The 24,625-nt window shown below is 39.6% G+C and overlaps 1 protein-coding gene across 1 annotated transcript in view; it reads left to right on the forward strand.

Annotated features, from left to right (window-relative positions):
• The first annotated feature begins 1,303 nt into the window (after window positions 1-1,303).
• Window positions 1,304-24,625, forward strand: part of LOC136867476 (alanine--glyoxylate aminotransferase 2, mitochondrial) — a 143,490-nt gene continuing 120,168 nt past the window's right edge. The window contains exons 1-2 of the mRNA XM_067144688.2: window positions 1,304-1,510; window positions 1,678-1,766. Coding sequence (XP_067000789.2) covers window positions 1,366-1,510; window positions 1,678-1,766 — 234 coding nt within the window. The 5' untranslated portion in view covers window positions 1,304-1,365. The remainder of the gene's footprint in view (window positions 1,511-1,677; window positions 1,767-24,625) is intronic.

Genomic DNA, 24,625 nt, shown 5'->3' on the forward strand with positions numbered 1-24,625 from the left:
AACACAAACGTGGTTTACACAGAGTTTCCGGGGTAAATGAAACTCAATGAGTCGGTAAATGTTTATACTTTAGGGCATTTTCAGACAATGTCTTAGTACAGTAGCCTACCGATTAACGATTACTTTTATTATTTTACGAAATCCACGCGAGCGAAGCCGCGGGTAACTGCTAGTTAAGTATAAAACAAGACTTAGCATTTCCAATCACATCTTTCATTTTTTCTTTTAATCCTGAAAGGATCTTTTTGAGTGGCAAGGAGTGTCGTGCCATCTGCATATCAAACTGCTCTACCGGGGATGTTGCAGTAAAGATCGTTAACAAATACCAAAAACAGAAATGGTCTCGGTATGGAATGAAATGGCACACCAGCAGAAATTTATACGAGGCTTGTTTGAAATTTAAGCCGGCGGAGACTTTAGGTAAACACACAATTGTGTGGAGGAAAATCAACGACACCGAAAAAAATCGGTTTTGTTGACGGTCTTTTAAAAAATCTACGACCGGGCGAGTTGGCCGTGCGGTTAGGAACGCGCAGCTGTGAGCTCGCATCCGGGAGATAGTGGGTTCGAAACCCACTGTCGGCAGCCCTGAAGATGGTTTTTCGTGGTTTCCCATTTTCACTCCAGGAAAATGCTGGGGCTGTACCTTAATTAAGGCCACGGCCGCTTCCTTTCCATTCCCAGGCCTTTCCTGCCCCATCGTCGCCGTAAGACCTATCTGTGTCGGTGCGACGTAAAGCAACTAGAAAAAAAAAATCTACGGTGTTGTGCATCATGAATTCCTACAGATGTCTGTAGAAAATGCCACACTGGTGGAGAAACAACTCTTGGTGCATCCACCATAAAACACAAGTCGTGCATCGCTACCGGTATGCAATTAGTATTATTACCACCTCACTTGGCCTCGGAAGACTTTTTCCTGTTTTCAAAACTGAAATTCACTTTGAAAGGACGACGAATTCAGTCAGTTGAAAAGATCAAACTGAAATCGCAGGTGTTATCCTCCAAATTGCCTACCAGGACCGTCGCTCCTGTAAGTGAACACGGACGATGTTGGAGCATTGTATTAATAGAGGAGGGGAGTAGACTACTTCGAAGGATCAAGTTAACTAGGCTTCGGGTAAGCCCTCTAAAGAGTTATTTTCAAAGTTCGTTTATTTCTTGAACAAGCCTCGTATTTATATTGTATGTTGATGCATATTTATATGCAAACTGCGACATTGATCACTGCGAGTCCCGAAGTAAAAATATCGATTACATATTGCTACAATCTCCTCACTTGCCTAGAACGGTACCTACTTGCTTTTGGGATACGGTACCGCACTTGTTGGTTGTTTGTTTCGATGGACATTGGATGTATTATTCATGTCACTTTGTGAGATAAACAGTGGCAGAGGTCATTCTGTAATTCCCACACTTGCTTATACTGTACTAATAATAGTCGCAGAGATCATCACTCCAGTTTGCATGAAGGTAGTCACTCAGGCCAACATGCGGACGTACTATTTTGGTATGTATGTATTCTATTATTATTATTATTATTATTATTATTATTATTATTATTATTATTATTATTATTATTATTATTATTATTATTATTATTATTATGTAATGATCTAACAGTAAATAGCTGTCCCTCCAGAAGCCAATATTATTGAATGTAAACAATATTTTCAGTACATTCATGGTGGAAAAATGTTCGTGCATTTTCATCTGGCCCGTCTCCAAAATTGCCGTGGACGGAATATCAGCCAAAAGAATATCAGGTATGTAGTGTATGTACAGTACCCGGTCTAGAAAGCCAAGAATAACGGCCGAGAGGATTCGTCGTGCTGACCACACGACACCTCGTAATCTGCAGGCTTCGGGCTGAGCAGCGGTCGCTTGGTAGGCCAAGGCCCTTCAAGGGCTGTAGTGCCATGGGGTTTGGTTTTTTGTTTTAGTGTATGTACAGTAAGTTGTACTAACATCGACATGCAATAAAATTTGACGAGATCACGTGTCGTACACACAATGGTGAATAGGGACATAGAATACAGAAAGTCAACATCCTGTGGATTCAGAATAGGGAAATCCAAACTGCCCTATGTTAAGTGGTGCGATGTTATGGAGCAGGACTCCCAATCAGACTGGTTTTGCTGTAGAATCGTATGGTTTTAAGACTTGCGTACCGGATATTCTACTCGATACTTCGAAAACAATATCCGGGTGCAACGGAGGTGATGCATGGAGTTGACCAGTCTAACCAGTTGTTGTCGAGTTTACGAATAAAACTTTGTCTGTTTCATTATTCTAATTTATTTCAGGATGACCCAATAAATACGCACATACATATTTAAGCACACACAATTCTAACCAGTTACGAATGGCCATACTTAGGCCTACTAATTACAAGTCTATTTGCAAGTCCCCCTTCCTTATGGCACCGCAGGCGGTCCGGCCCATTGTTACCTGGGGACGGCTAATCCTTACTTTCACTTCCCCAAGTCCAGTCAACTCATACAGCAGCTGTGTGTAGACTGCTGGATTCGAACACAGTGCCACTGGCTACACAACACACGATGACTGTTCGTTGGTTAGATTCCACAGATAGTCAAGTAATTCACAGAGTCTCATGCAGTGAACAACTAAATAGCTCAACAATATTCAGCAGCAGGACGATACTCATAATAGCGAATATTAACACAGGTCCATTTACCTTCACACTCGCGATAGTGGCTTCCCTCGTTGAGCATCACTTCACAGAAATACACAAACACACAGTACAGTCTTCCATTCTGTTGTCTCCTCCTACTCACTGGTCTCTCCGACACAACAACAACAGCTCCTGGTTCAGACCTCGGTGGGACACTAGTGACAGCCAACAATTTTGTCGCCCTCAGCCCAGCCACCGAATCCCAACACACACAGTCTCACACGTAGTCCAACACTGAGTCCAAGTCCAACACTGACTGTCCACGGCTAGCCTCCCTTTTTATAGCTCGGGTGATTTCAGCCAGAATTTTTGCGAGGTCATCAGAGGCAGAACATTCCCGTTGAATCTCCAAGAAACTCACAGGCAAGCCTGCCAATGGGAACAATACACGGAAAGGCCGGCCCCACCCTACAAGCTGTCTGGGAGATCCCACGTCATGTGAGTCACTACCCCCTTCCTGGAAGTACCGCAAGGGACTACCACGGGGCTGGTATGTAACATTACCCCGCTTCAAGAGCTGATCGTCCTGATCAGTTACCTTCTCAGCTGTTCTTCGGTCTGGCACCCGTCGATCTAGATGTACCACCTTCATCTTGCACCTTGGCCTCGGTCTTATTCGGTAGCTGATGTCATTTATTCCTCTCAGAACATGTTAAGGCCGTTTCCATGTCCTCCAAAGCTTCAGAGACAAGCATTTCTTCCTTATGGAATTATATAGGCATTCTAGGTTGTTCTCATGATTTCCGATGGTGTCCCCTCGTCGGTTGTACAACGCCTTCACTCGGTCGCTCTCTGTGCTCGTACTCTCCCGGACAGCGGCGTGTACATCATCTGGTCTCATTGTCAGATCCAGGCAGGACCTATCGGTCAGGGCAGATGGTCCTCAGATAGGCTGAACCCTACATCTGTCGAAAGGCGCTGCTCTCTTTCATACAGTTTCCTCGCTGGAATAGATCTCGTGGCCTCGTGCACTGCGGACTGGTACGCCAAGGGGACCAAGGGAAGGCGACGATCCCCGTCCCTCTGCATTTCCATTCAGGCGTAATGGCTTCAGTTTCCTTCAAACCCCACGGTGATCACTCGGCAGGAAATTTCGTGCTCGGCCTCCCTCCAAGAACAGAACTCGCAGTCTTCTGGACAAGGTCTACGTGACAGAGCGTCGACCTGTGGAACATGCTTTATCTCGCGTAGACCCTCGTCGATATTTTTCTGTCCGTCACTCATCTTCTTCTGGCCATTCCCTGTCTTCTTCTGGTCGTCCTCCATCTCCTTCTGGCCATCTTCCATCTTCCATCTTCTCCTGGCCGTCCTCCATCTTATTCTGGTCATCTTCAGTCTTCTTTCGGCCGTCTTCCAGTATCTTCTGGCCATCTCCTGTCCTTTTCTGGTCGTCTTCCATCTTCCTTCTTCGCCTGGTGGTCTTCCGACTTCTTCTGACCATCCTCCATTTTATTATGGCCGACTTCAGTCTTCTCTCGGCCGTCTTCTAGCACCTTATGTCAGTCTTCCTTCTTTTTCTGGTCTTCTCCATCTTCTTCTGACCATCTCTCGTCTTCTCCTGGTGGTCTTCTGACTTCTTCTGGCCATCCTCCTTCTTAGTCTGGTCATCGTCAGTCATCTTTTGGCCTTTTTTCATCATCTTATGGACGTCTTCCATCTTCTTCTGACCATCTTATATCTTCTCTTGGTCATCACCTTCCAACTTCTTCTGACCGCCTTTTTTATTTCCTTTATCATCCTTTTCTGGCTTTCAACTCTCCTTTCTTGGCTTACATCCATCTTCTTATAGTTTTTCTTCCATCTTCTCCTCTGTCTTCTTTATCATATCAAAGAGTTCATTTAACTGCACCTCCTTTTTCGTGTGGCATTTGGTCTCAACTGGCATGCAGTAATTAACAAAAGATGAAAAATAGATTTATGTGAGTGTGCATTCACTGTATACCGATGTTCTGGAATGTTCCCGGTGGGGATTGAAACCTGCAGTATCTGGTCCGCTGATTCCAATGATGTATCATGCATGGGGTCTATTCTAACTTCTGACACCACTTTCTTACGAATAAAACTTCGTATGTTTCATTACTCTAATTTATTTCAGGATGACCCAATAAATGCGCACACACATATTAAAGCACACACAATTCTAACCAGTTACGAATGGCCACACTTACTAATTACAAGTCTATTCGCAAGTCCCCCTTCCTTATGGCCCCACAGGTGGTCCGGCCCGTTGTTACCTGGGGATGGCTAACCCCTACATTCACTTTCCCCAAGTCCAGTCATCTCGTACAGCAGCTGTGTGTAGACAGCTGTATTGGAACACAGTGCCACTGGCTACACAACACACGATGACTGTTCGTTGGTTCGATTCCACAGACAGTCCAGTAATTCACAGAGTCTCATGGAATGAACAAATAAACAGCTTAACAGTATTCAACAGCAGGACGATACTCACAACAGCGAACATTAACACAGGTCCATTTACCTTCACACTCATGATAGTGGCTTCCCTCGCTGAGCCTTATTTCATAGAAATAAATGAATACACAGTACAGTCTTCCGTTCTGTCATCTCCATCTACTCACTGGTCTCAACTTAAAGACATCATATTATGACAAGAAGGTCATAACCATTTAAAAAAAAAGTGCTATTTGTTCGGGACGTCCACCCATGTGGATCTTTTGCCCGTACTGGCAACATATTGTATGAAACTGCGTGTAATTGGAATGGCGGTAGTGTGGAATGTTGTGTGTGAGGAAAGGAAGATTAAGGACATCACAAACACCCAGTCTGCAGGCCAAAGATATTAATCATTACAATTAAAAACCCCTGACCCAGCCGGGTGACAGGCGGAAGCGTTGCCCCTTGCATCATAGGGCCGGACAGATAATAACCATTAGTTATTATATGTATTTTAATGTTATAATTATTCCTGCAACATTGTCTTTGCCTGTTATACATGTGTTTTATTTTTATTTGACTGAAGATGGCTATTAAGTGGCTGAAACTAGTCCCAAGACTGATGTAATATTATTTCCTTGATGCACTGTATTGAAAAGTTGGACTATCTTGTCATTTTATTTCTCATAGTTAGTGATACGAAAATGAAAATCTCCCTTATATCTTTTAAATTTTTATTTCTGTATGGAAGGAACAATCAAGGATCAATCACTACTGATCTGCATTTAGGCCAGTAGCCCAGGGGGCAGATTTCCTATCCGTTGTTTTCCTAATGTTTTCTTAAATGATTGCAAAGAAATTGGAAATTTATTGAATCTCCCTCGGTAAGTTATTCCAATCCCTAATTCGCCTTCCTATAAATACCTCTTGAATGCCAACTTTGTATTCATATTTTGATCTTTCCTACCTCTAAAGACACCACTCAAACTTATTCCTCTACTTATGTCATTCCACACCACTTCAACACTGACAGCTCGGAACCAACCAACCAGCCAGCCAGCCAGCCAGCCAGCCAGCCAGCCAGCCAGCCAGCCAGGCAGCCAGTCAGCCGACCCACCCACCCACCCACCCTGATCTGAATTTAGGGCAGTCGTCCAGGTGGCAATCAGTCCTGATCTGCATTTAGGACAGTCGCCCAGGTGGCAATCAATCAATCAATACTGATCTTAGGGCGGTCGCCTAGGTGGAACATACTACTTAGTTGAGCAGCTCGTCTCCTTTCTCCCAAGTCTTCCCAGCCCAAACTTTGCAACATTTATGTAACGCTACTCTTTTGTCGAAAATCACTCAGAACAAATTGAGCTGCTTTTCTTTGGATTTTTTCCAGTTCTTGAATCAAATAATCGTGGTGAGGGTCCCATACACTGGAACCATACTGTAGTTGGGGATCTTACCAGAGACTTATATGCCCTCTACTTTACATCATTACTACAACCTGTAAATACCCTCATAACCATGTGCAGAGATCTGTACCCCCTTATTTACAATCCCATTTATGTGATTACTCCAATGAAGATATTTCCTTATATTAACACCTAGGTACTTACAATGATTCCCAAAAGGAACTTTCACCCCATCAACACAGTAATTAAAACTGAGAGGACTTTTCCTATTTGTGAAAATCACAACCATTTAACACTGTTTATCATCATACCATTGCCTACTGTCCATTTCACAACATTATCAAGGTCATTGTCTGACTCGTTGGCTGAACGGTCAGCGTACTGGCCTTCGGTTCAGAGGGTCCCGGGTTCGATTCCCGGCCAGGTCGGGGATTTTAACCTTAATTGGTTAATTCCAATGGCACGGGGACTGGGTGTATGTGTTGTCTTCATCATCATTTCATCCTCATCACGACGCGCAGGTCGCCTACGGGCGTCAAATAGAAAGACCTGCACCTGGCTAGCTGAACCCATCCTGGGATATCCCGGCACTAAAAGCCATACGACATTTCATCAAGGTCATTTTGCAGTTTCTCACAACCTTGTAACTTATGTAATATTCTATACAGAATAACATCATCTGCAAAAGCCTTATATGTGATTCCACTTCTTTACTTACAGGGTAGGTGGGAAGTAGCTCCCTAGTTTTAAATGTCCATAAGTTTTTGTTAATGAATATTTTCACACAGAACAAGTTGTGTTCGGTTCTCAGGACCATGAGAATGTGTACCACACTGAAATTCCACATGTGCCGCTGCGTTGTCGACCAAACGACGTAAACATACAGGAACATCATATTTTTGAACAGATCTGGCCAATCGTCTTCACCGATAACTCCTGAACATAATGGGGCTTCCATGGTCTCCAGACAAGATCCTTCTTTAACAAAACATGCACTGTATGCCTGCTGATTCCACTCTCACGAGCTGTCTGGCATGATGATTTACCAGGACTGCGAGTGAATAACTCCCTCCCTGCTGCTACATTTTCTGGCGATCACGCTACTGAAGATCGTCCTCTTCTTGGTTTATCCACAACTGACCCAGTTGTCATTAGCTTGGTGTAACAATTCCTAATGGTTTTAGCATCAAGTGTGGCATGAGGACCATGAACACCCCGCCACCATCGCTGAACAAGGGCTACAGATCGCCACACTTCAAACCGCGAAGCAACCTGGGCACGCTCTTTTAAAGTCAACCTTCCTGCCATCTCGTCGTTCACTGCAAGAAGATGCTGCTGCAGGTCAGGGTATTCTCAGAGATACCGTACAAAAAGAAACAACTTTCAATAATAAATCTCAACAGTTATAAAACTTCTGGACATTTAAACCTAGGGAGCTACTTCCCACCCACCCGGGGTATATGTATATAAAAGAAAACATAAAGGTCCAGGAATTCCCCTCTTAACCCTCTACTGCATGAATTATGTTTTGTTTCCATTTGGTGAAGAAAATTTCAAGATTAAATTTCAACTTGCATTCAGTGTCTTAGACATGCCCACAATTATTAACTGGGGCTAATAACTTAACACTCGTATGTGATGTGGTTTGCTATAATGGGAGTGCGCACGCACGCACGTACACACACACACGGCATCACTGGGATGAGTTATTGATTGATTGTACAGTTGAAGGTGTGCCATAAAATTAACTCTGTCCACAATCTGTATTCATTTACAAAGGTGAAAATTACATTTTGGCTGATGGCAACTCTATGGAATACAGGGTTAATTTTTATAGGACCGAGCTTGATAGCTGCAGTCGCTTAAGTGCGGCCAATATCCAGTATTCGGGAAATAGTAGGTTCGAACCCCACTGTCGGCAGCCCTGAAGATGGTTTTCCGTGGTTTCCCATTTTCACACCAGGCACCTTAATTAAGGCCACGGCTGCTTCCTTCCCAACCCTAGCCCCTTCCTGTCCCATCGTCGCCAAAAGACCTGTCTGTGTCGGTGCGACGTAAAGCAAATAGCAAAAAAAAAAAAATTATTACAGGGTCAGATAAAGCTTCACCTACTCTAATTCTCTGAGAAGTATTTTCTAAAAATATAGCCACCCATTCAGTCACTCTTTTGTCTAGTCCAATTGCACTCATTTTTGCCTAGTAATCTCTCATGAAATGCCTTAGATAGGTCAATCACGATACAGTCCATTTGACCTCCTGAATCCAAGATACCTGCTATATCTTGCTGGAGCCCTACAAGTTGAGCTTCAGTGGAATAACCTTTCCAAAACTCATGCATGTCAAACTGACTGGCCTGTAATTTTCAGCTTTATGTCTATCACCTTTTCCTTTATACACAGGGGCTACCTACCTACCTACCTACCTACCTACCTACCCACCCACCCACCGACCCACCCACCCTGATCTGCATTTAGGGCAGTTGCCCAGGTGGCAGATTCCCTATCTGTTGTTTTCCTAGCCTTTTCCTAAATGATTTCAAAGAAATTGGAAATTTATTGAACGCCTCCCTTGGTAAGTTATTCCAATCCCTAACTTCCCTTCCTATAAATGAATATTTGCCCCAGTTTGTCCTCTTGAATTCCAACTTTATCTTCATATTGTGATCTTTCCTACTTTTATAAACGTCACTCAAACTTATTCGTCTACTGATGTCATTCCACGCCATCTCTCCGCTGACAGCTCGGAACATCCCACTTATGATGATATAGATGTTGATTCCCATAGGGAACCTGAAACATTTGTTCCGAATGAGAAAATTTATAATGTCCAATAACGGACCATTTATATTGGTATTACATCCCACTTAGTCGAGCAGCACATCTTTCTCTCAATTCTTCCCAACCCAAACTTTGCAACATTTTTGTAACGCTACTCTTTTGTCGGAAATCACCCAGAACAAATCGAGCTGCTTTTCTTTGGATTTTTTCCAATTCTTGAATCAGGTAATCCTGGTGAGGGTCCCATATACTGGAACTATACTCTAGTTGGGGTCTTACCAGAGACTTATATGCCCTCTTATTTACATCCTTACTAGAACCCCTAAACACCCTCATAACCATGTGCAGAGATCTGTACCCTTTATTTACAATCCCATTTATGTGATTACCCCAATGAAGATCTTTCTTTATATTAACACCAAGATACTTACAATGATCCCCAAAAGGAACTTTCACCCCATCAATGCAGTAATTAAAACTGGGAGGACTTTTCCTATTTGTGAAACTCACAACCTGACTTTTAACACCATTTATCAACATACCATTGCCGGCTGTCCATCTCACAACATTTTCAAGGTCACGTTGCAGTTGCTCAGAATCTTGTAAATTATTTATTACTCTATACAGAATAACATCATCCGCAAAAAGCCTTAACTCAGATTCCACTCCTTTACTCATATCATTTATATATATAAGAAAGCATAAAGGTCCGATAATACTGCCTTGAGGAATTCCCCTCTTAATTATTACAGGGTCAGATAAAGCTTCACCTACTCTAATTCTCTGAGATCTATTTTCTAGAAATATAGCAACCCATTCAGTCACTCTTTTGTCTAGTCCAATTGCACTCATTTTTGCTAGTAGTCTCCCATGATCCACCCTAGCAAATGCTTTAGACAGGTCAATCGCAATACAGTCCATTTGACCTCCAGAATCCAAGGTATCTGCTATATCTTGCTGGAATCCTACAAGTTGAGCTTCAGTGGAATAACCTTTCCTAAAACCGAACTGCCTTCTATCGAACCAGTTATTAATTTCACAAACATGTCTAATATAATCAGAAAGAATGCCTTCCCAAAGCTTACATACATCGCATATCAAACTTACTGGCCTGTAATTTTCAGCTTTATGTCTATCACCCTTTCCTTTATACACAGGGGCTACAATAGCAACTCTCCATTCATCTGGTATAGCTCCTCCGACCAAACAATAATCAAATAAGTACCTCAGATATGGTACTATATCCCAACCCATTGTCTTTAGTATATCCCCAGAAATCTGATCAATTCCAGCTGCTTTTCTAGTTTTCAACTTTTGTATCTTATTGTAAATGTCATTGTTATCATATGTAAATTTTAATACTTCATTGGCCTTAGTCTTCTCCTCTATCTAGACATTTTCCTTGTAACCAACAATCTTTACATACTGCTGACTGAATACTTCTGCCTTTTGAAGATCCTCACATACACACTCTCCTTGTTCATTAATTATTCCTGGAATGTCCTTCTTGGAACCTGTTTCTGCCTTAAAATACCTAAACATATCCTTCCATTTTTCACTAAAATTTGTATGACTGCCAATTATGCTTGCCATCATGTTATCCTTAGCTGCCTTCTTTGCTAGATTCAATTTTCTAGTAAGTTCCTTCAATTTCTCCTTACTTCCACAGCCATTTCTAACTCTATTTCTTTCCAGTCTGCACCTCATTCTTAGTCTCTTTATTTCTCTATTATAATAAGGTGGGTCTTTACCATTCCTTACCTCCCTTAAAGGTACAAACCTGGTTTTGCATTCCTAAACAATTTCTTTAAACCCATCCCAGGGTCTGTTTACATTTTTATTTACCGTTTTCCACTGATCATAGTTACTTTTTAGAAACTGCCTCATACCTGCTTTATCAGCCATATGGTACTGCCTAATAGTCCTACTTTTAAGACCTTCCTTTCTATCATAGCATACTATAGCAATGCTCCATTCATTTGGTATAGCTCTTTATGCAAACAATAATAAAATAAGTACTTCAGATGTGGTACTATATCCCAACCCATCGTCTTTAGTATATACCCCAAAATCTCATAAATTCCAGCTGCTTTTCTAGTTTTCAAATTTTGTATCTTATTGTAAATGTTGTTATTGCCCATTGGCCCATACATACATCATCATTGCAAACCGTTATACCTTTCAGTGTTCAGTCTGCAAGCGTCTGTGAATTTACTAAATGTCACCACAATCCTCTATTTGCAACTAGTGCTGTGCCTCATCTAGTTCTATACCTCTTATCTATAAATCATTAGAAACTGAGTATAACCATTGTCATCTTGGTCTCCCTGTACTTCTCTTACCCTCCATTATTTTCCTAGGTAACCTATCAATTTCAATTTCAATCACTATTTCAATCACTACTGATCTGCATTTAGGGCAGTTGCCCAGGTGGCAGATTTCCTACTGTTGTTTTCCTAGCCTTTTCTTAAATGATTGCAAAGAAATTGGAAATTTATTGAACATCTCCCTTGCTAAGTTATTCCAATCCCTAACTCCCCTTCCTATAAACGAATATTTGCCCCAATTTGTCCTCTTGAATTCCAACTTTATCTTCATATTGTGATCTTTCCTACTTTTAAAGACACCATCCAAACTTATCCGTCTACTGATGTCCTCCCACGCCATCTCTCCACTGACATCTCGGAACATACCACTTAGTCGAGCAGCTCGTCTCCTTTCTCCCAAGTCTTCCCAGCCCAAACTTTGCAACATTTTTGTAACGCTACTCTTTTGTCGGAAATCACCCAGAACAAATCCAGTTCCTGAATCAAGAAATCCTGGTAAGGGTCCCATACACTGGAACCATACTCTAGTTAGGGTCTCACCAGAGACAAATAAGCTCTCTCCTTTACATCCTTACTACAACCCCTAAATACTCTCATAACCATGTGCAGAGATCTGTACCCTTTATTTACAATCATATTTATGTGATTACCCCAATGAAGATCTTTCCTTATATTAATACCTAGGTATTTACAATGATCCGCAAAGGGAACTTTCACCCCATCAACGCAGTAATTAAAACTGAGAGGAGTTTTCCTATTTGTGAAACTCACAGCCTGACATTTATCCCGGTTTATCACCATACCATTGCCTACCGTCCATCTCACAACATTATCGAGGTCATTTTGCAGTTGCTCACAAACTTGTAACTTATTTATTACTCTGTACAGAGTAACATCATCTGCAAAAAGCCTTATCTCTGATTTCACTTCTTTACACATATCATTTATATATATAAGAAAACATAAAGGTCCAATAATACTGCCTTGAGGAATTCCCCTCTTAATTTTTACAGGGACAGATAAAGCTTCACCTACTCTAATTCTCTGAGTTCTGTTTTCTTGAAACAAAGCCACCCTTTCAGTCACTCTTTTGTCAAGTCCAATTGCACTCATTTTTGCCAGTAGTCTCCCATGATCTACCCTATCAAATGCCTTAGACAGGTCAATCGCAATACAGTCCAATTGACCTCCTGAATCCAGGATATCTGCTATATCTTGCTGAATCCTACAAGTTGGGCTTCAGTGGAATAACCTTTCCAAACCCAAACTGCCTTCTATCAAACCAGTTAATAATTTCACAAACATGTCTTATATAATCAGAAAGAATGCTTTCCCAAAGCTTACATACAATGCATGTCAAACTGACTGGCCTGTAATTTTCAGCTTTATGTCTATCACCCTTTCCTTTATATACAGGGGCTACTATAGCAACTCTCCATTCATTTGGTACAGTTCCTTCATGCAAACAATAATTAAACAAGTACTTCAGATATGGTACTATATCCCAACCCATTGTCTTTAGTGTTTGGGATCCTCACCAAGAATACCTAATAAAAGAAATAGATAGTGTGCAGAGGAAAGCAGCAAGATTTGTAACAGGGGATTTCAGGAGAAAGAATAGTGTATCAGAAATGTTAAAGGAACTTGGGTGGGAAACTTTAAGTAAGAGAAAGGAGAAAACTAGACTTATAGGATTATATAGAGCCTATACAGGAGAAGAAGTATGGGGAGATATCCGTGAGAGGCTTCAGTTGGAAAATAATTATATCGGCAGGACTGACCACAAATATAAAATTAGAAGGAATTTTAGCAGAAGCGATTGGGGTAACAGTTTACCAGGGGTAGTGTTTGATCCTTTTCCAAAATCTGTACAGATATTCAAGAAGAGAATAAACAGGAACAGAGAAAATAAATGAAATGTTAGAGGGCATTCGACCAGTGCCGGTTAATGTAAATAAAAAATGTGTGTGAATAAATTAATTCCATCCCCTGGTCTAAGGAGTTTGGACAGCCAAAGTAGGGGACTGCCTGTAGGGGTGAAGTACAGTGGGGACTTCGAAGGCCCTGGGACCGCTATGGTAGCTGTGAAGGCCCTTCAGGAACTCTGAACAGTGGTGGCAAAAGGGGCTCTGGTTAAGACGCAGCAGGTCGTTATGCTACTTTGGTTCCAAAATGGGTAAAAAATAAATAAATAAATAAATAAATAAATAAATAAATAAATAAATGCAATGTAAATTTTAATCTTATACCAGTTGTATAGTATTATTTGAAGTAATTCCACGTACTGTATATGAGTTGACTATGTTTGTAAGTACAGGAGATATTATAAGTAGAATTATGTAAACAATATAAATTTATTGAGGATGAGCTGTGTGTTTAATAGAAAAAATTGTTAGCATAAATTGTATAATATTGTATTATAGGAAAATTATCTTCTCTTGTTAATTTAATACTTAGTGCTTGACAATAATGTATTTTAGTGTACCATTTGCCACCGAGGTAGACACCTCATTTGCAAATAAAGAGATTTTGATTTGATTTGATTTGAGATAGGCTTCAATGATCCATGTATATAGAAGGCAAACCCAGGACACAATCAATCAGGATGCACTCAAGAATGCAACATGAGAATATAGGAGAGAAAGGAAGAGCCTACTTTCTGTGTTCTAGAAATATAGAATAGACTAGAACAATTTCCTAATATTGGATGGACAGAAAATTTCCACTCCAGGTATCTATACCCAAGGCCAATTTAAGTGAATGAAAAAAATGCTAGGAGAACATGCTGTGAGCTTCAGGCATCGAATTCAGAAGGCTAGCCTTCAAATTCAATAAAGAAAATAACTTAGAAGACCCCTTTAACAGGCACAAGAAATTGTCTACAGCCAGCAAAAAGTGAATGTCACTGATGTCTTCCTAAAGAGGAGGCAGATGATGCTTTCAGCAGTAGTAAAAACAACAAAGTTCAGAAGAAATCACTGCCACTCCCTGAAAAAGAAAGAAACTGTTCAAAACAAAGTAAAAATCCATAGATCTATCAAGCAAAAACTTTATTTGGAGAAGCCCAACACTTCTAAAACAAAGCTGCAATACAAACAAAACAAAAAAAAGAAGGAAAGTAAATGAAACACATGATGATGAAACTTTCTGCATGTACGAATATTGTAATGAAAAAATACGGGCTTTCACAAGACAAGTGGTTTATGAGCAAGGAATGAAAACAGTGGGCACACGATTTACCTACTGATGTTAAAAAATCAAAATGGAAATTTTGCATCTGATGTAATTTGATGTGATATTATGTAGCCTCTGGAGAGGCCTGGTGCAGGTTTTTCTAGTGGAACGACCGGCAGCGGCCTGCACATCTGGGTGTGATGATGATGATGATGATGATGAAGTAGGGAGAGGGTGAAACCCAGTGTCAGCATATAGCTTACTCCTGTTGAATAACACAAAGTGGTCTGCTAAGGCTTAACGTCACCATCCAATGGACAAATCACCATCAGCAGCATCATACGCTCTCACTCCACATGAACAGTGAAGAGAGGTTTGGAATTGAATCCAGGCTTTTTTGTTCACAATCTAGTGATTTGGTCTAGGAACATAACATGGAGAATAGCGACTTATCATATAAGAATGCATGGACAGAGTACATATAAAAGAAAGACATGGGTCCAAAATGTTTGGCTGCCTCCTTCGTCAGTGGAGGATAGAGTTATAATGGTAGTGGCCATTTTTGACAAGTAGACACTGTATGACGTAAACGGAGTGGGGTGTATCTTGCTCCTGCTAACATTCTTACCTAAGAATGTACTGTAGTGATTAGAAATTGCATACCACCACTCCTCCTATCCTACCAGCCAATATTCTGATGAATTCTTTTTCATCAATGGGACACGAACCAGCTAACCGCTGTGTCAGACCCTAGAGATTGACACTTAAACAATCATAGCCAAAAGGTGGGTTTATTTTACATCTTATTTGTACAGGTGTTGGAATTTTTGAGATTCCAAGGCCAAGAAGAAGAAGAAGAAGAAGAAGAAGGAGAATAAGAAGAAGAAGAAGAAGAAGAAGGAGGAGAAGAAGAAGAAGAAGAATAATTCATAATATTTGTGCTTTAATTTCTGAGTTATTTACTTTTATGTTACATATTCATTTTATTAAGTATGTCTGAATTTTAATATATATTATTTTGCTGCTAAACTTGCCCCTACCGGGCAAGTTGGCCATGCGGTTAGGGGCGCGCAGGTGTGATCTTGAGGTAGTGGGTTCAAATCCCACTGTCGGCAGCCCTGAAGATTGTTTTCCTTGGTTTCCCATTTTCACAACAGGCAAATGCTGGGGCTGTACCCCATAATTAAGGCCACGGCATTTGTCATTATTATCAAGATATAAAAGATAAAAGGGGTACTCATCCATGACCTGTAATTGACTCGGGCCCGGATAGGACCCCATAGGGCCTTAAGCCATCATAGCAGTGTTCACAGCAGCTGTTGTTCCATTTATTCGCTAGCAAGGACATCCTCCAAATTTCACCCTTCCTTTCTTCACCAGGTGTCTGTGAGAACTGCAAAGAACAAGGGTCACTTCGTTATATACTGTCTTGAGTACTATAACACTCCCACACAAGGAAAAATAGACTGGTTAGCACCAGTGTGTCTTGACTCATCACTCGTACTTATCTCCCTGACTTCCTAAATTAGTTAGTGGGCTCTACTGTGCTATTTGGTGGTTACTAATTATGCAGTGCATTTATCAATATAGTGTCTAATGTAAACACCTTCTAATATTCTCCTCCTACTTCCAGAATGAAATATAATGTTGTCCAATAACTAACTCAAATGATGTCTAGTTCTTATTATTCCAGTAAAGTCTATCTGATATAATAGTTCAAGTATTAATGATGGTAATGTTCTCCCCATGATTCAACATGAATACCAAAATCCTATCTTCACTTGACAACCAAACATACTTCTCTTGTCAACTTGACTCGAAAACTGCAGCAAAATGATTCCTTGGAGCTGGCCTTTCCTACATTTATTTGTTTCTGGGCAACGTCTCATAATATGACCCAGATATGTTATTCATCTTAAGGGCCATTCCGTTTTCTGCGCTAGGAAAAATCAAGCAAGTCACACAAGTTATAGTCATTCCAGTGTCAGAATATTAGATAGGGGTGTGCATGGAATTTGATCATACACTTCCCGGATATTAAATTAAATAGGTTTGGCTTGAGGCTGCAGCCTCCTACAGTCACAGTAAGTTCCCAGCTCAAAACCATGCTGTTGGCTCTGAACAGATGTGGACAATCTCCTTGGGGACTGCTGATGGTTACCTCAATTTCACAGAACACAGAGTTAGCACATTTTATATCACTAACACCTTCCCATGTTTGGACTTTTATTTTTCATATTTGTATCTACATTCCCAGATATCATAAATTCTCGGTCTATGGCAAACCTGCCTGCAAGCAGTTCCATTGGCACTTCTTAATTTTTTTTAACATGGGGCTTCTAAATATTAGTTCCTAATTAGCGTCGACCTCTAAGATCTTTTGCTACTATGTTTTCCCTTCATTCCCACCTAGATATACCTGCTCCCTTCACGAAGCTGCAGGTTGTTCTTATTGGGTCTTCTTGGATTTTTTCTCTCTCTTCACCTGGTAGTCCTAGAGTGGAGAGTCTGATTCTACCCAACGCCTCACATTCGAAAAGTATGTGTTCAGCTGATTCCTCTGCTTCATTGCATTTCCTACATATTGTCCCCTTCAAAATTGGTAAAAATCATTTATTGGAAAATATTTTATTTCTACTGTGTGTTGAAATATTATTTTGTGAACCAGGAAGGGAGTTGTATCACATCGAGCTGGCTAAGCGAGATACACCAGGTGGCCGGGAATTCCACTCAAGGACAAACGAGGGGAGAGCGCAGATACAGCTAGCCAAATAACCTTCAAATCAGCCGTGAATGCCACGTGACCAGGCAGAATGTATGTCAAGTGCTCGATCGATAATTGTGAAGGTGCATGATGTCTGACTATGGCAGCCAATCAAGCGATTAATTTGGTGCGAAGTTAATAAATTAACCAATCGCTTATGAGGAAAGGACGCACCCCTGTCTTAAGACAGTGAATAATGGATTTTCCTAGGGAAAATTTACTCAGAAATTTCTACCTCTGAACACGTCGTGTGGAGAATTACTCTAGCTTCAACTACGGACGGAAGAAGACGCACTTCACTTGCTGAGGGAACTTCGTCATTCAGAGCCTACAACTTGTAACAACTGCAGTTCAGATATTTACGGATCCCACCTATAATTCGACAGATTTCAAAAGTTAAGTTTCTTTACCATCTTATCAAACATCGGTGTGAGTTTTGGGCCTTGTCTTAGACGTGATTTTTAGTTTCAGCTTCACAAGAAATTCCACAGAAGAGATCACCAGTTCGAGTCCAAGTCAGGATGCCAGTCTTCTTTCTTGGTGAATGGTGTGATTTCCAGCGCCCCAGCATGTATCCAATGCACGAGTAAAATGTAAGGCAGTCCAGGCGGGCGTGACCAGGATCGATGGTGCGTAATGTGATAATGCACTAGGTCATCAGCCCGAGTTCTACAGCCGACAGTCACCACCAAGTAATATTTAAACTTTGTTATTCTTTCTTTCCTTTTGTAATGTAATTGTAATGACATAGCCTCTACTTATTTGTTTAGAAATTTTCTATTAGTTAGAATTTTTCCATCTCTTCTTTCTTGGTGATGGTAGATTGAGGATGAGTGAGTATTTGAACCTATTAGTTTGTTTGAGTGGATGTCTTCGAGAAGTGTTTCAACTGTCCCGAGTTCATTGTGGCAGGAGAAATAAATGTAAAATGACCTCAACGTTAAACTAGGACTATTTGAATATTTTTAGACTTTAAATGAGATCAAATGGGACAGTAAAGTCGTGGATTCTATTATGTCAGAGTTCATTCTTCATTTATGCGACGTATGGTTGAATTTTGTGTGCAATAGAGTCATCTGAAATATTATTGTGCAGTAGCTTCCGCACGTATGATCTTGCGCGGCCAGGGAAAATAATAATAATAATAATAATAAAAATAATTTAACTAAATTATCGTGTAAAAGAACACCTAAGGTCATGAGCATAATATTAGTTATTATTGAAAATGGTTGATGTGCGCTCATTTATTGTAATTAAGGCCTGGGAAATGGCAGTATCTGACCGATACAATTTTTTATATATTTGCTGTGTTGTGATGATAAGTTGACTGATAGATGGATATTATTGAATTCAGCAGTCGAGCTGTGCATCCATTAGTGAGTCAATTTAAGAATAGGATATGTTACTTGATGTAATTTCTTCGTTGTGAGTGCAGATCAATCGAGAATCACAATTGTAGTGGAGAAGTAAAAATAAATATCGTAGCTCATGAACCGCGTGCGCGGAATGTTAATTCTGGCCTATGTTTAAGCGATTTTATCGATGATTTTTGGATGATTTTGTGTTCGTAAATTTTCTCTGAACATCGTCGTATAAATGTGTTCCTTAATAAAGTGATAGTCATTGCTAAGTCACATTTCCAGTTGATGAGAGGAGGTCACCACGATAGTGTCATCATGAGAATAATTTTCCTAACTTTGTCTAAACATAAAAATTAATAGTCAAGGGCTAGCGTTCGTGTAAATATGTATATAATATTTCCGTGTATCTTTGTGTGAGTGTAGTGTGTGTGATTTGACTGTACTTTGCTTAATGTAAGTTTCCAATCCATATTTGTGATGATGCTCTTCGTTATTTTGTGGGAATTTTTGGCCTAATTTACGCCGACTTTAGTGGTTCACCATTTGAATGAATTTAAACCTTTAGTGAATTTTATTCATTTTTAAGGAAGAATAGGATCTTATTTAATGAATACACATAAATAGGTATAGGCCATGTCAGTGGATTGAACTCACAAAATCAAATTGTAAGCGTTAATTAATTAATTATTTCAATTAATGGATAAACAACGATTGACATGAGGTCAAGTTCCGAGCTATTATGTGGGGAGCAACTACTAAATAATTATAAAGTTGAGTTTATTAATTAATTTAAAGGTCAAGGAAGACGATTTAACCATAATCTTATGAGAGAAAAATTTTTATTTAATTTTCAAAGAGGAATGAAAATGATCATTTTCAAATGTGTTTAAAATCAAATCTATGAAGGAAGGGAGTTTATTTTCAAGTTCTTAAATTATCAATGGGAGAGATCATCTCAAATCAATCATTATTAATTATTTAATTAATTTTCCACTAAAATATAAATATTATACTTGCAGATTCAGCCCTTTTGCTGTTCGATTTTTCGATGAAGTGTCTATGTGACTACGACATAAAAGAAGACTAATCATATAAACAAAATACCTAGATTTTGTAAATTATTGTGAAGTTTATGAAGAGCAGTAGTTGTAATAAATGTGTAAAACCTATTTAGTTTTCTCTCATTTGCCACTAGTTCATCATCTATCCCTGCACTTTAAAATTTTCGCACAGCCGATAAGCGAACGATCTACACCCTAGAGATCTTCGCTCACCGGCCGAGCTGAGCCCGGCATGACGGGTGCAATATATTGTCTCTTATTACTCCAATTCTTTGTAGGCATTTCTTCAGATGGCAGTATTCTGTCAACAGTCTTACTACCCATCTTATATTTTCTCTGCTGAGTTTCAAACAGTTCTTTAGTACGCTTCTTGTTTGGTCTTTTTATCAGTTCCTTTGCAAGGCTGCATCCTTGAGTATTTTTTCCAGTTTTCCTGCACCCATTTTCCTATGTAGTATTGGGCTTGTCCATAGGCAATCCCGTATACAGGTTCTGGGCCTACAAAAATGTGTTTCTACCCCTTTCCTGGCCAGTTTATCTGCCTTTTCATTTCCTTCTATACCTGCATGCCCCGGTATCCATATTATTTTGACAATGTACTTTGAGAGCTTCAGGAGGAGTGGTAATACCGGACAATTCTGGATATTATCTGGACTGCCTCTGGTGCCTTAATGGCCACTTGGCTGTCCATAAAAATGAAAATGTTCTTATTCCTATAGTTCATTTTCAGATTTTCTTCAAGACATTTTTTGATAGCCATCATTTCAGCTTGAAAGACTGTAGTGTGTTTGCCCAGGCTCATCTGGATTGATCTCTCAGGTCTTCCCCCTTTGATCCCTCCCCCTGTGCCATTCCCAGTCTTTGAGCCATCAGTCCACCACACTATATCTTCTTTTTCAGTATTCCATTTGTTGATATCCCTGTCTTTTTATTTTTATTATCTGGGTCTCAAACAGTTTTTCAGAGTTGTACTTTGGTATCATATGATCAGAAGGCATGTGTAGAACTTCCTCTGTTATTACTCTGTTAATTTTACAGTGTCCTAGATTGGGTCTTTGTGCATTCCAGCACTCTGATTGTGCTAATCTGTATGAACTCATTCTAGCATGTCCTTTTATGAAACTGCATAGTGATGGGAGATCTAGTAAAGTATTCAAGGCTTCTGTTGGCGTGGTTCTCATAGCCCCCGTTATGGCTATGCGTGCCATTCTGTGTAGGCTATCCAATCTACTGCCCACTTTTCCTTGACTTACTTTCTGTTACCAGATGATTGCAGCATAGGCCATCAACGGTCTAATGATCATTGTATGTATCCACATTACCATTGATGGTCTTAGGCCCCATGTCTTCCCAACGGCTTTTACATGCATACAGCAAGATCCTGGCCCAGGTTATGTTCCTTTCTATATGTGGATTCCAGGTTAGATTTTTATCTAACACTATTCCTAGGTGCAGTGCCTGTTCTTCCATATGTATATTTTGCCCAAAGAGCACTGTGCATTCCAGCACTCTGATTGTGCTAATCTGTATGAACTCATACTTCACACTTTAATATTTAATTTTCTCCTTCTTGTAAAAGGGACCAGAGTTATCTTCTTCGGGTTGACTGATAGTTGTTTTTCCTGACACCAGTTCTCCACAAGGTTGAGTGATCTTTGCATGAGGTCCTGGATAACACTCATCACCTTACCTCGTACCACAATCACTAGGTCATCTGCGTATCCTTGTGTACAGAAACCCTGTTCATTGAGCATAGCTATGATTTTGTTCACCACGAGGTTCCACAGCAGAGGCGAAAGAACTCCTCCCTGAGCACAGCCTCGGGTGGCCCTAACCATCAGTGTTTCTTCAAACAGGGTTGCTTTTATCTTCCTTCTGTGTAACATGGATTTAATCCATTTGATGACGGTTTTACTCACTTTGCTCTTTTCCAATGCTTTGATCATAGAGTCATAGGTTGTATTGCTGAAGGCTCCTTCTATATCTAGAAATGCTGCCAGTGCAATTTCTTTATATTCTAGGCTTTCCTCTAGTTTACAAACCAACTGGTGGAGTGTTGCTTCAGTGGATCTGCCAGGTCTATATGCAAACTGATTTTCATGTAACGTTGAGTTCAGTTGCACCATTCTTCTGATATGTTTATCCAGAATTTTCTCCATTGCTTTCAGCATAAAGGAAGTAATATTTAATAACTATAGAATCTTTAATGTTATTTCACATGTTTCTTCTCAGAGATTCTTACATTTATAGTATATCTATAGAAAACACTATACACTTATAACATACAATTATTATCAATTCACTTATTATTCACACTTTAATATTTAGCCCATGAGACAAAATTAGCAGACAAGAGGAATATACTGTAATTCGCATGCTGAGATAACCCATTGATTTTACATTGTTTCCCCTGTGCAAACACACGATAAATTTAAATCACATGAATATGATTATTCATTTCACACTTTACCAGTTCTTACCATACTTCTTCTAGGTTGGTGTTCATTCTTACCATGACCAATCTTGAATATTCAACACAGTCCACACATAAATAAGGGACCAAAATGAAACACAGGTCTTAACTCCCAAACTGCCAGTGACAGAATGCTTGACTCTCTCTCGGCAATCACAGTAAATGCCTGTGTTTTGGTGTGAGAAAATGATGTAAATCTTGCATCACATTAGACAACTCTTCTATCCTATGGGTCTCATATTTAATGATGATATTCATAATGTTCACAAAAATTTGGGAAACACTAATTTCCTGATTCCATAATTTTAATTTACCTCTAACAGGTCTTAAAAGCTGAAGCGTGGGTTGAAAAAAATTATTTCTCCCACCATGACGATCCAAACTCATAGCGTCCTCAATTATAAAATTTTTCCACGGTTACATAAAATCTTTCTAACTTTGGCCTGAAGAGAATTGTTAATTTGGTAATTCCTTATAATTTATCTGGCATTCCACTTTACCAACTGAAGTTTTAATTGCAGCCTATATAGTCATTGTGATTTGGAAATTAACCACAAATGCTCTCGAATCTTTCCTAAATTCTCCCCTAGGATCTCTCTAGTGTGGATTCATTTCCTGCCCAAAGAGACTGCAATCTAGCCTCAAAACTCTTGCCTGCTGGATTATGAAATATGAAAAAGACACAGTGCATTCATCAAGTAATGATGAGAAAATGGATGCTCTTTCTCTATCGAATTAGCTCTTAGCTATGGTGGCTAGTAGGTTTAGGGGTTCCTTTGATGACTGGGAATGATGGGTTCAGTATAAATGATCAGATGAAATAGGAAGGAAAGATCTACAGATGTCGGATGTAGAAAAAGCTGTATTAGAAATGAAAAATAGCAAAGCTCCTGAAATATATGACATCACAGTGGAAATGATGAAAGCTGTAGGATCTATTGGAATGCAGTGGCTGTTTAGAATAATGAAGATAGTATTGACTTACAGAAAGATTCCTGAAGATTGGACGAGGGCAACTATTGTACCTATTTTTAAAAAAAGAGGCAGTTAGATACTTTGTGAAAACTACAGAGGAATAGCATTACTGTGTCATTGCATGAAGATTTGTGAAGAGAATATTTAAACAAAATCAAGAACAAGGTAGATTGATAATTTATAGAAGAACAACAAGGATTTAGACCTGGAAGATCAACTATTGATGCCATATTTACAGCTAGACAACTAGTAGAAAAGAAATGAGAATTTGGAAAAGACATTGCATTTGAATTCATAGATATACATATATATAAAAGGCTTATACCACAGTTAGAAGAGAAGAGATATGGTAAGATCTGTATAGAATAGAATTGTCAAAAGAAATGCAATTCAGAATTAGAAATATGTATAAAAAATGTCTGAACTGTGTTATAATAGATGGCAAAAAATCAGAATGGTTTATAACAGACACAGGAGTTTGACAAGGAAGTGTACTTTCACCAGTGCTTTTTAATATAGTGATGAACAACACTATGAGGAAAGTTTGCCAAGTGTCAATAGCAAATTATATAGTCATAGCATATGCAGATGAGTGATGATATGGGGGGGGAAGAAAATGAACAAAAATTGGAAGAACAACTAAATTCCTGGCAGAGGGCAATGGAAGAAGCAGGCATGGAAATAAGGTTAACGAAAATTGAGGTAATGAAAATCAGTAGAGAAAACAGAAAAATGAAGGATGTTAGGTATAATGGAAAAATTGTTAAAGAAGCAGATGCTTTTAAATAGGAAGTAAGCTAACTGGGAAAGGAAACATCAAGGAAGAAATTTTGGAGAGGATAGGAAATAGCTCAAAATTTCATTACTGTGTATCAGACATAATTAGAAATTGGAAAGTACCTACCAAAGCAAAATTCATGATATATAGATCATATTATTTGCCAATATTGACCTATGGATCTGAATGTTGGACTTGGGCAAAAGAAGATCTGAGCAGATTACAAGAGAGAGATGCGCTTTCTGTGAGGGATCTTGGGTAAAATGAGGGGGGACAAGATAAGAAATGAAACAATACAGAGCACACTACAGATCAACCCCTTAAAAGAAACTATGGAGAGAAATAGGCTGAAATGGTTCAGCCACGTCAAAAAAATGGGACAAGAAAGATTACCAAAAAGGGCTCTGGAATAGACAGAATTTGGAAGAAGACCAATTGGA

This window comes from Anabrus simplex, chromosome 1 (genome assembly GCF_040414725.1).
Source record: "Anabrus simplex isolate iqAnaSimp1 chromosome 1, ASM4041472v1, whole genome shotgun sequence".
NCBI classification, from domain to species: Eukaryota; Metazoa; Arthropoda; class Insecta; order Orthoptera; family Tettigoniidae; genus Anabrus; species Anabrus simplex.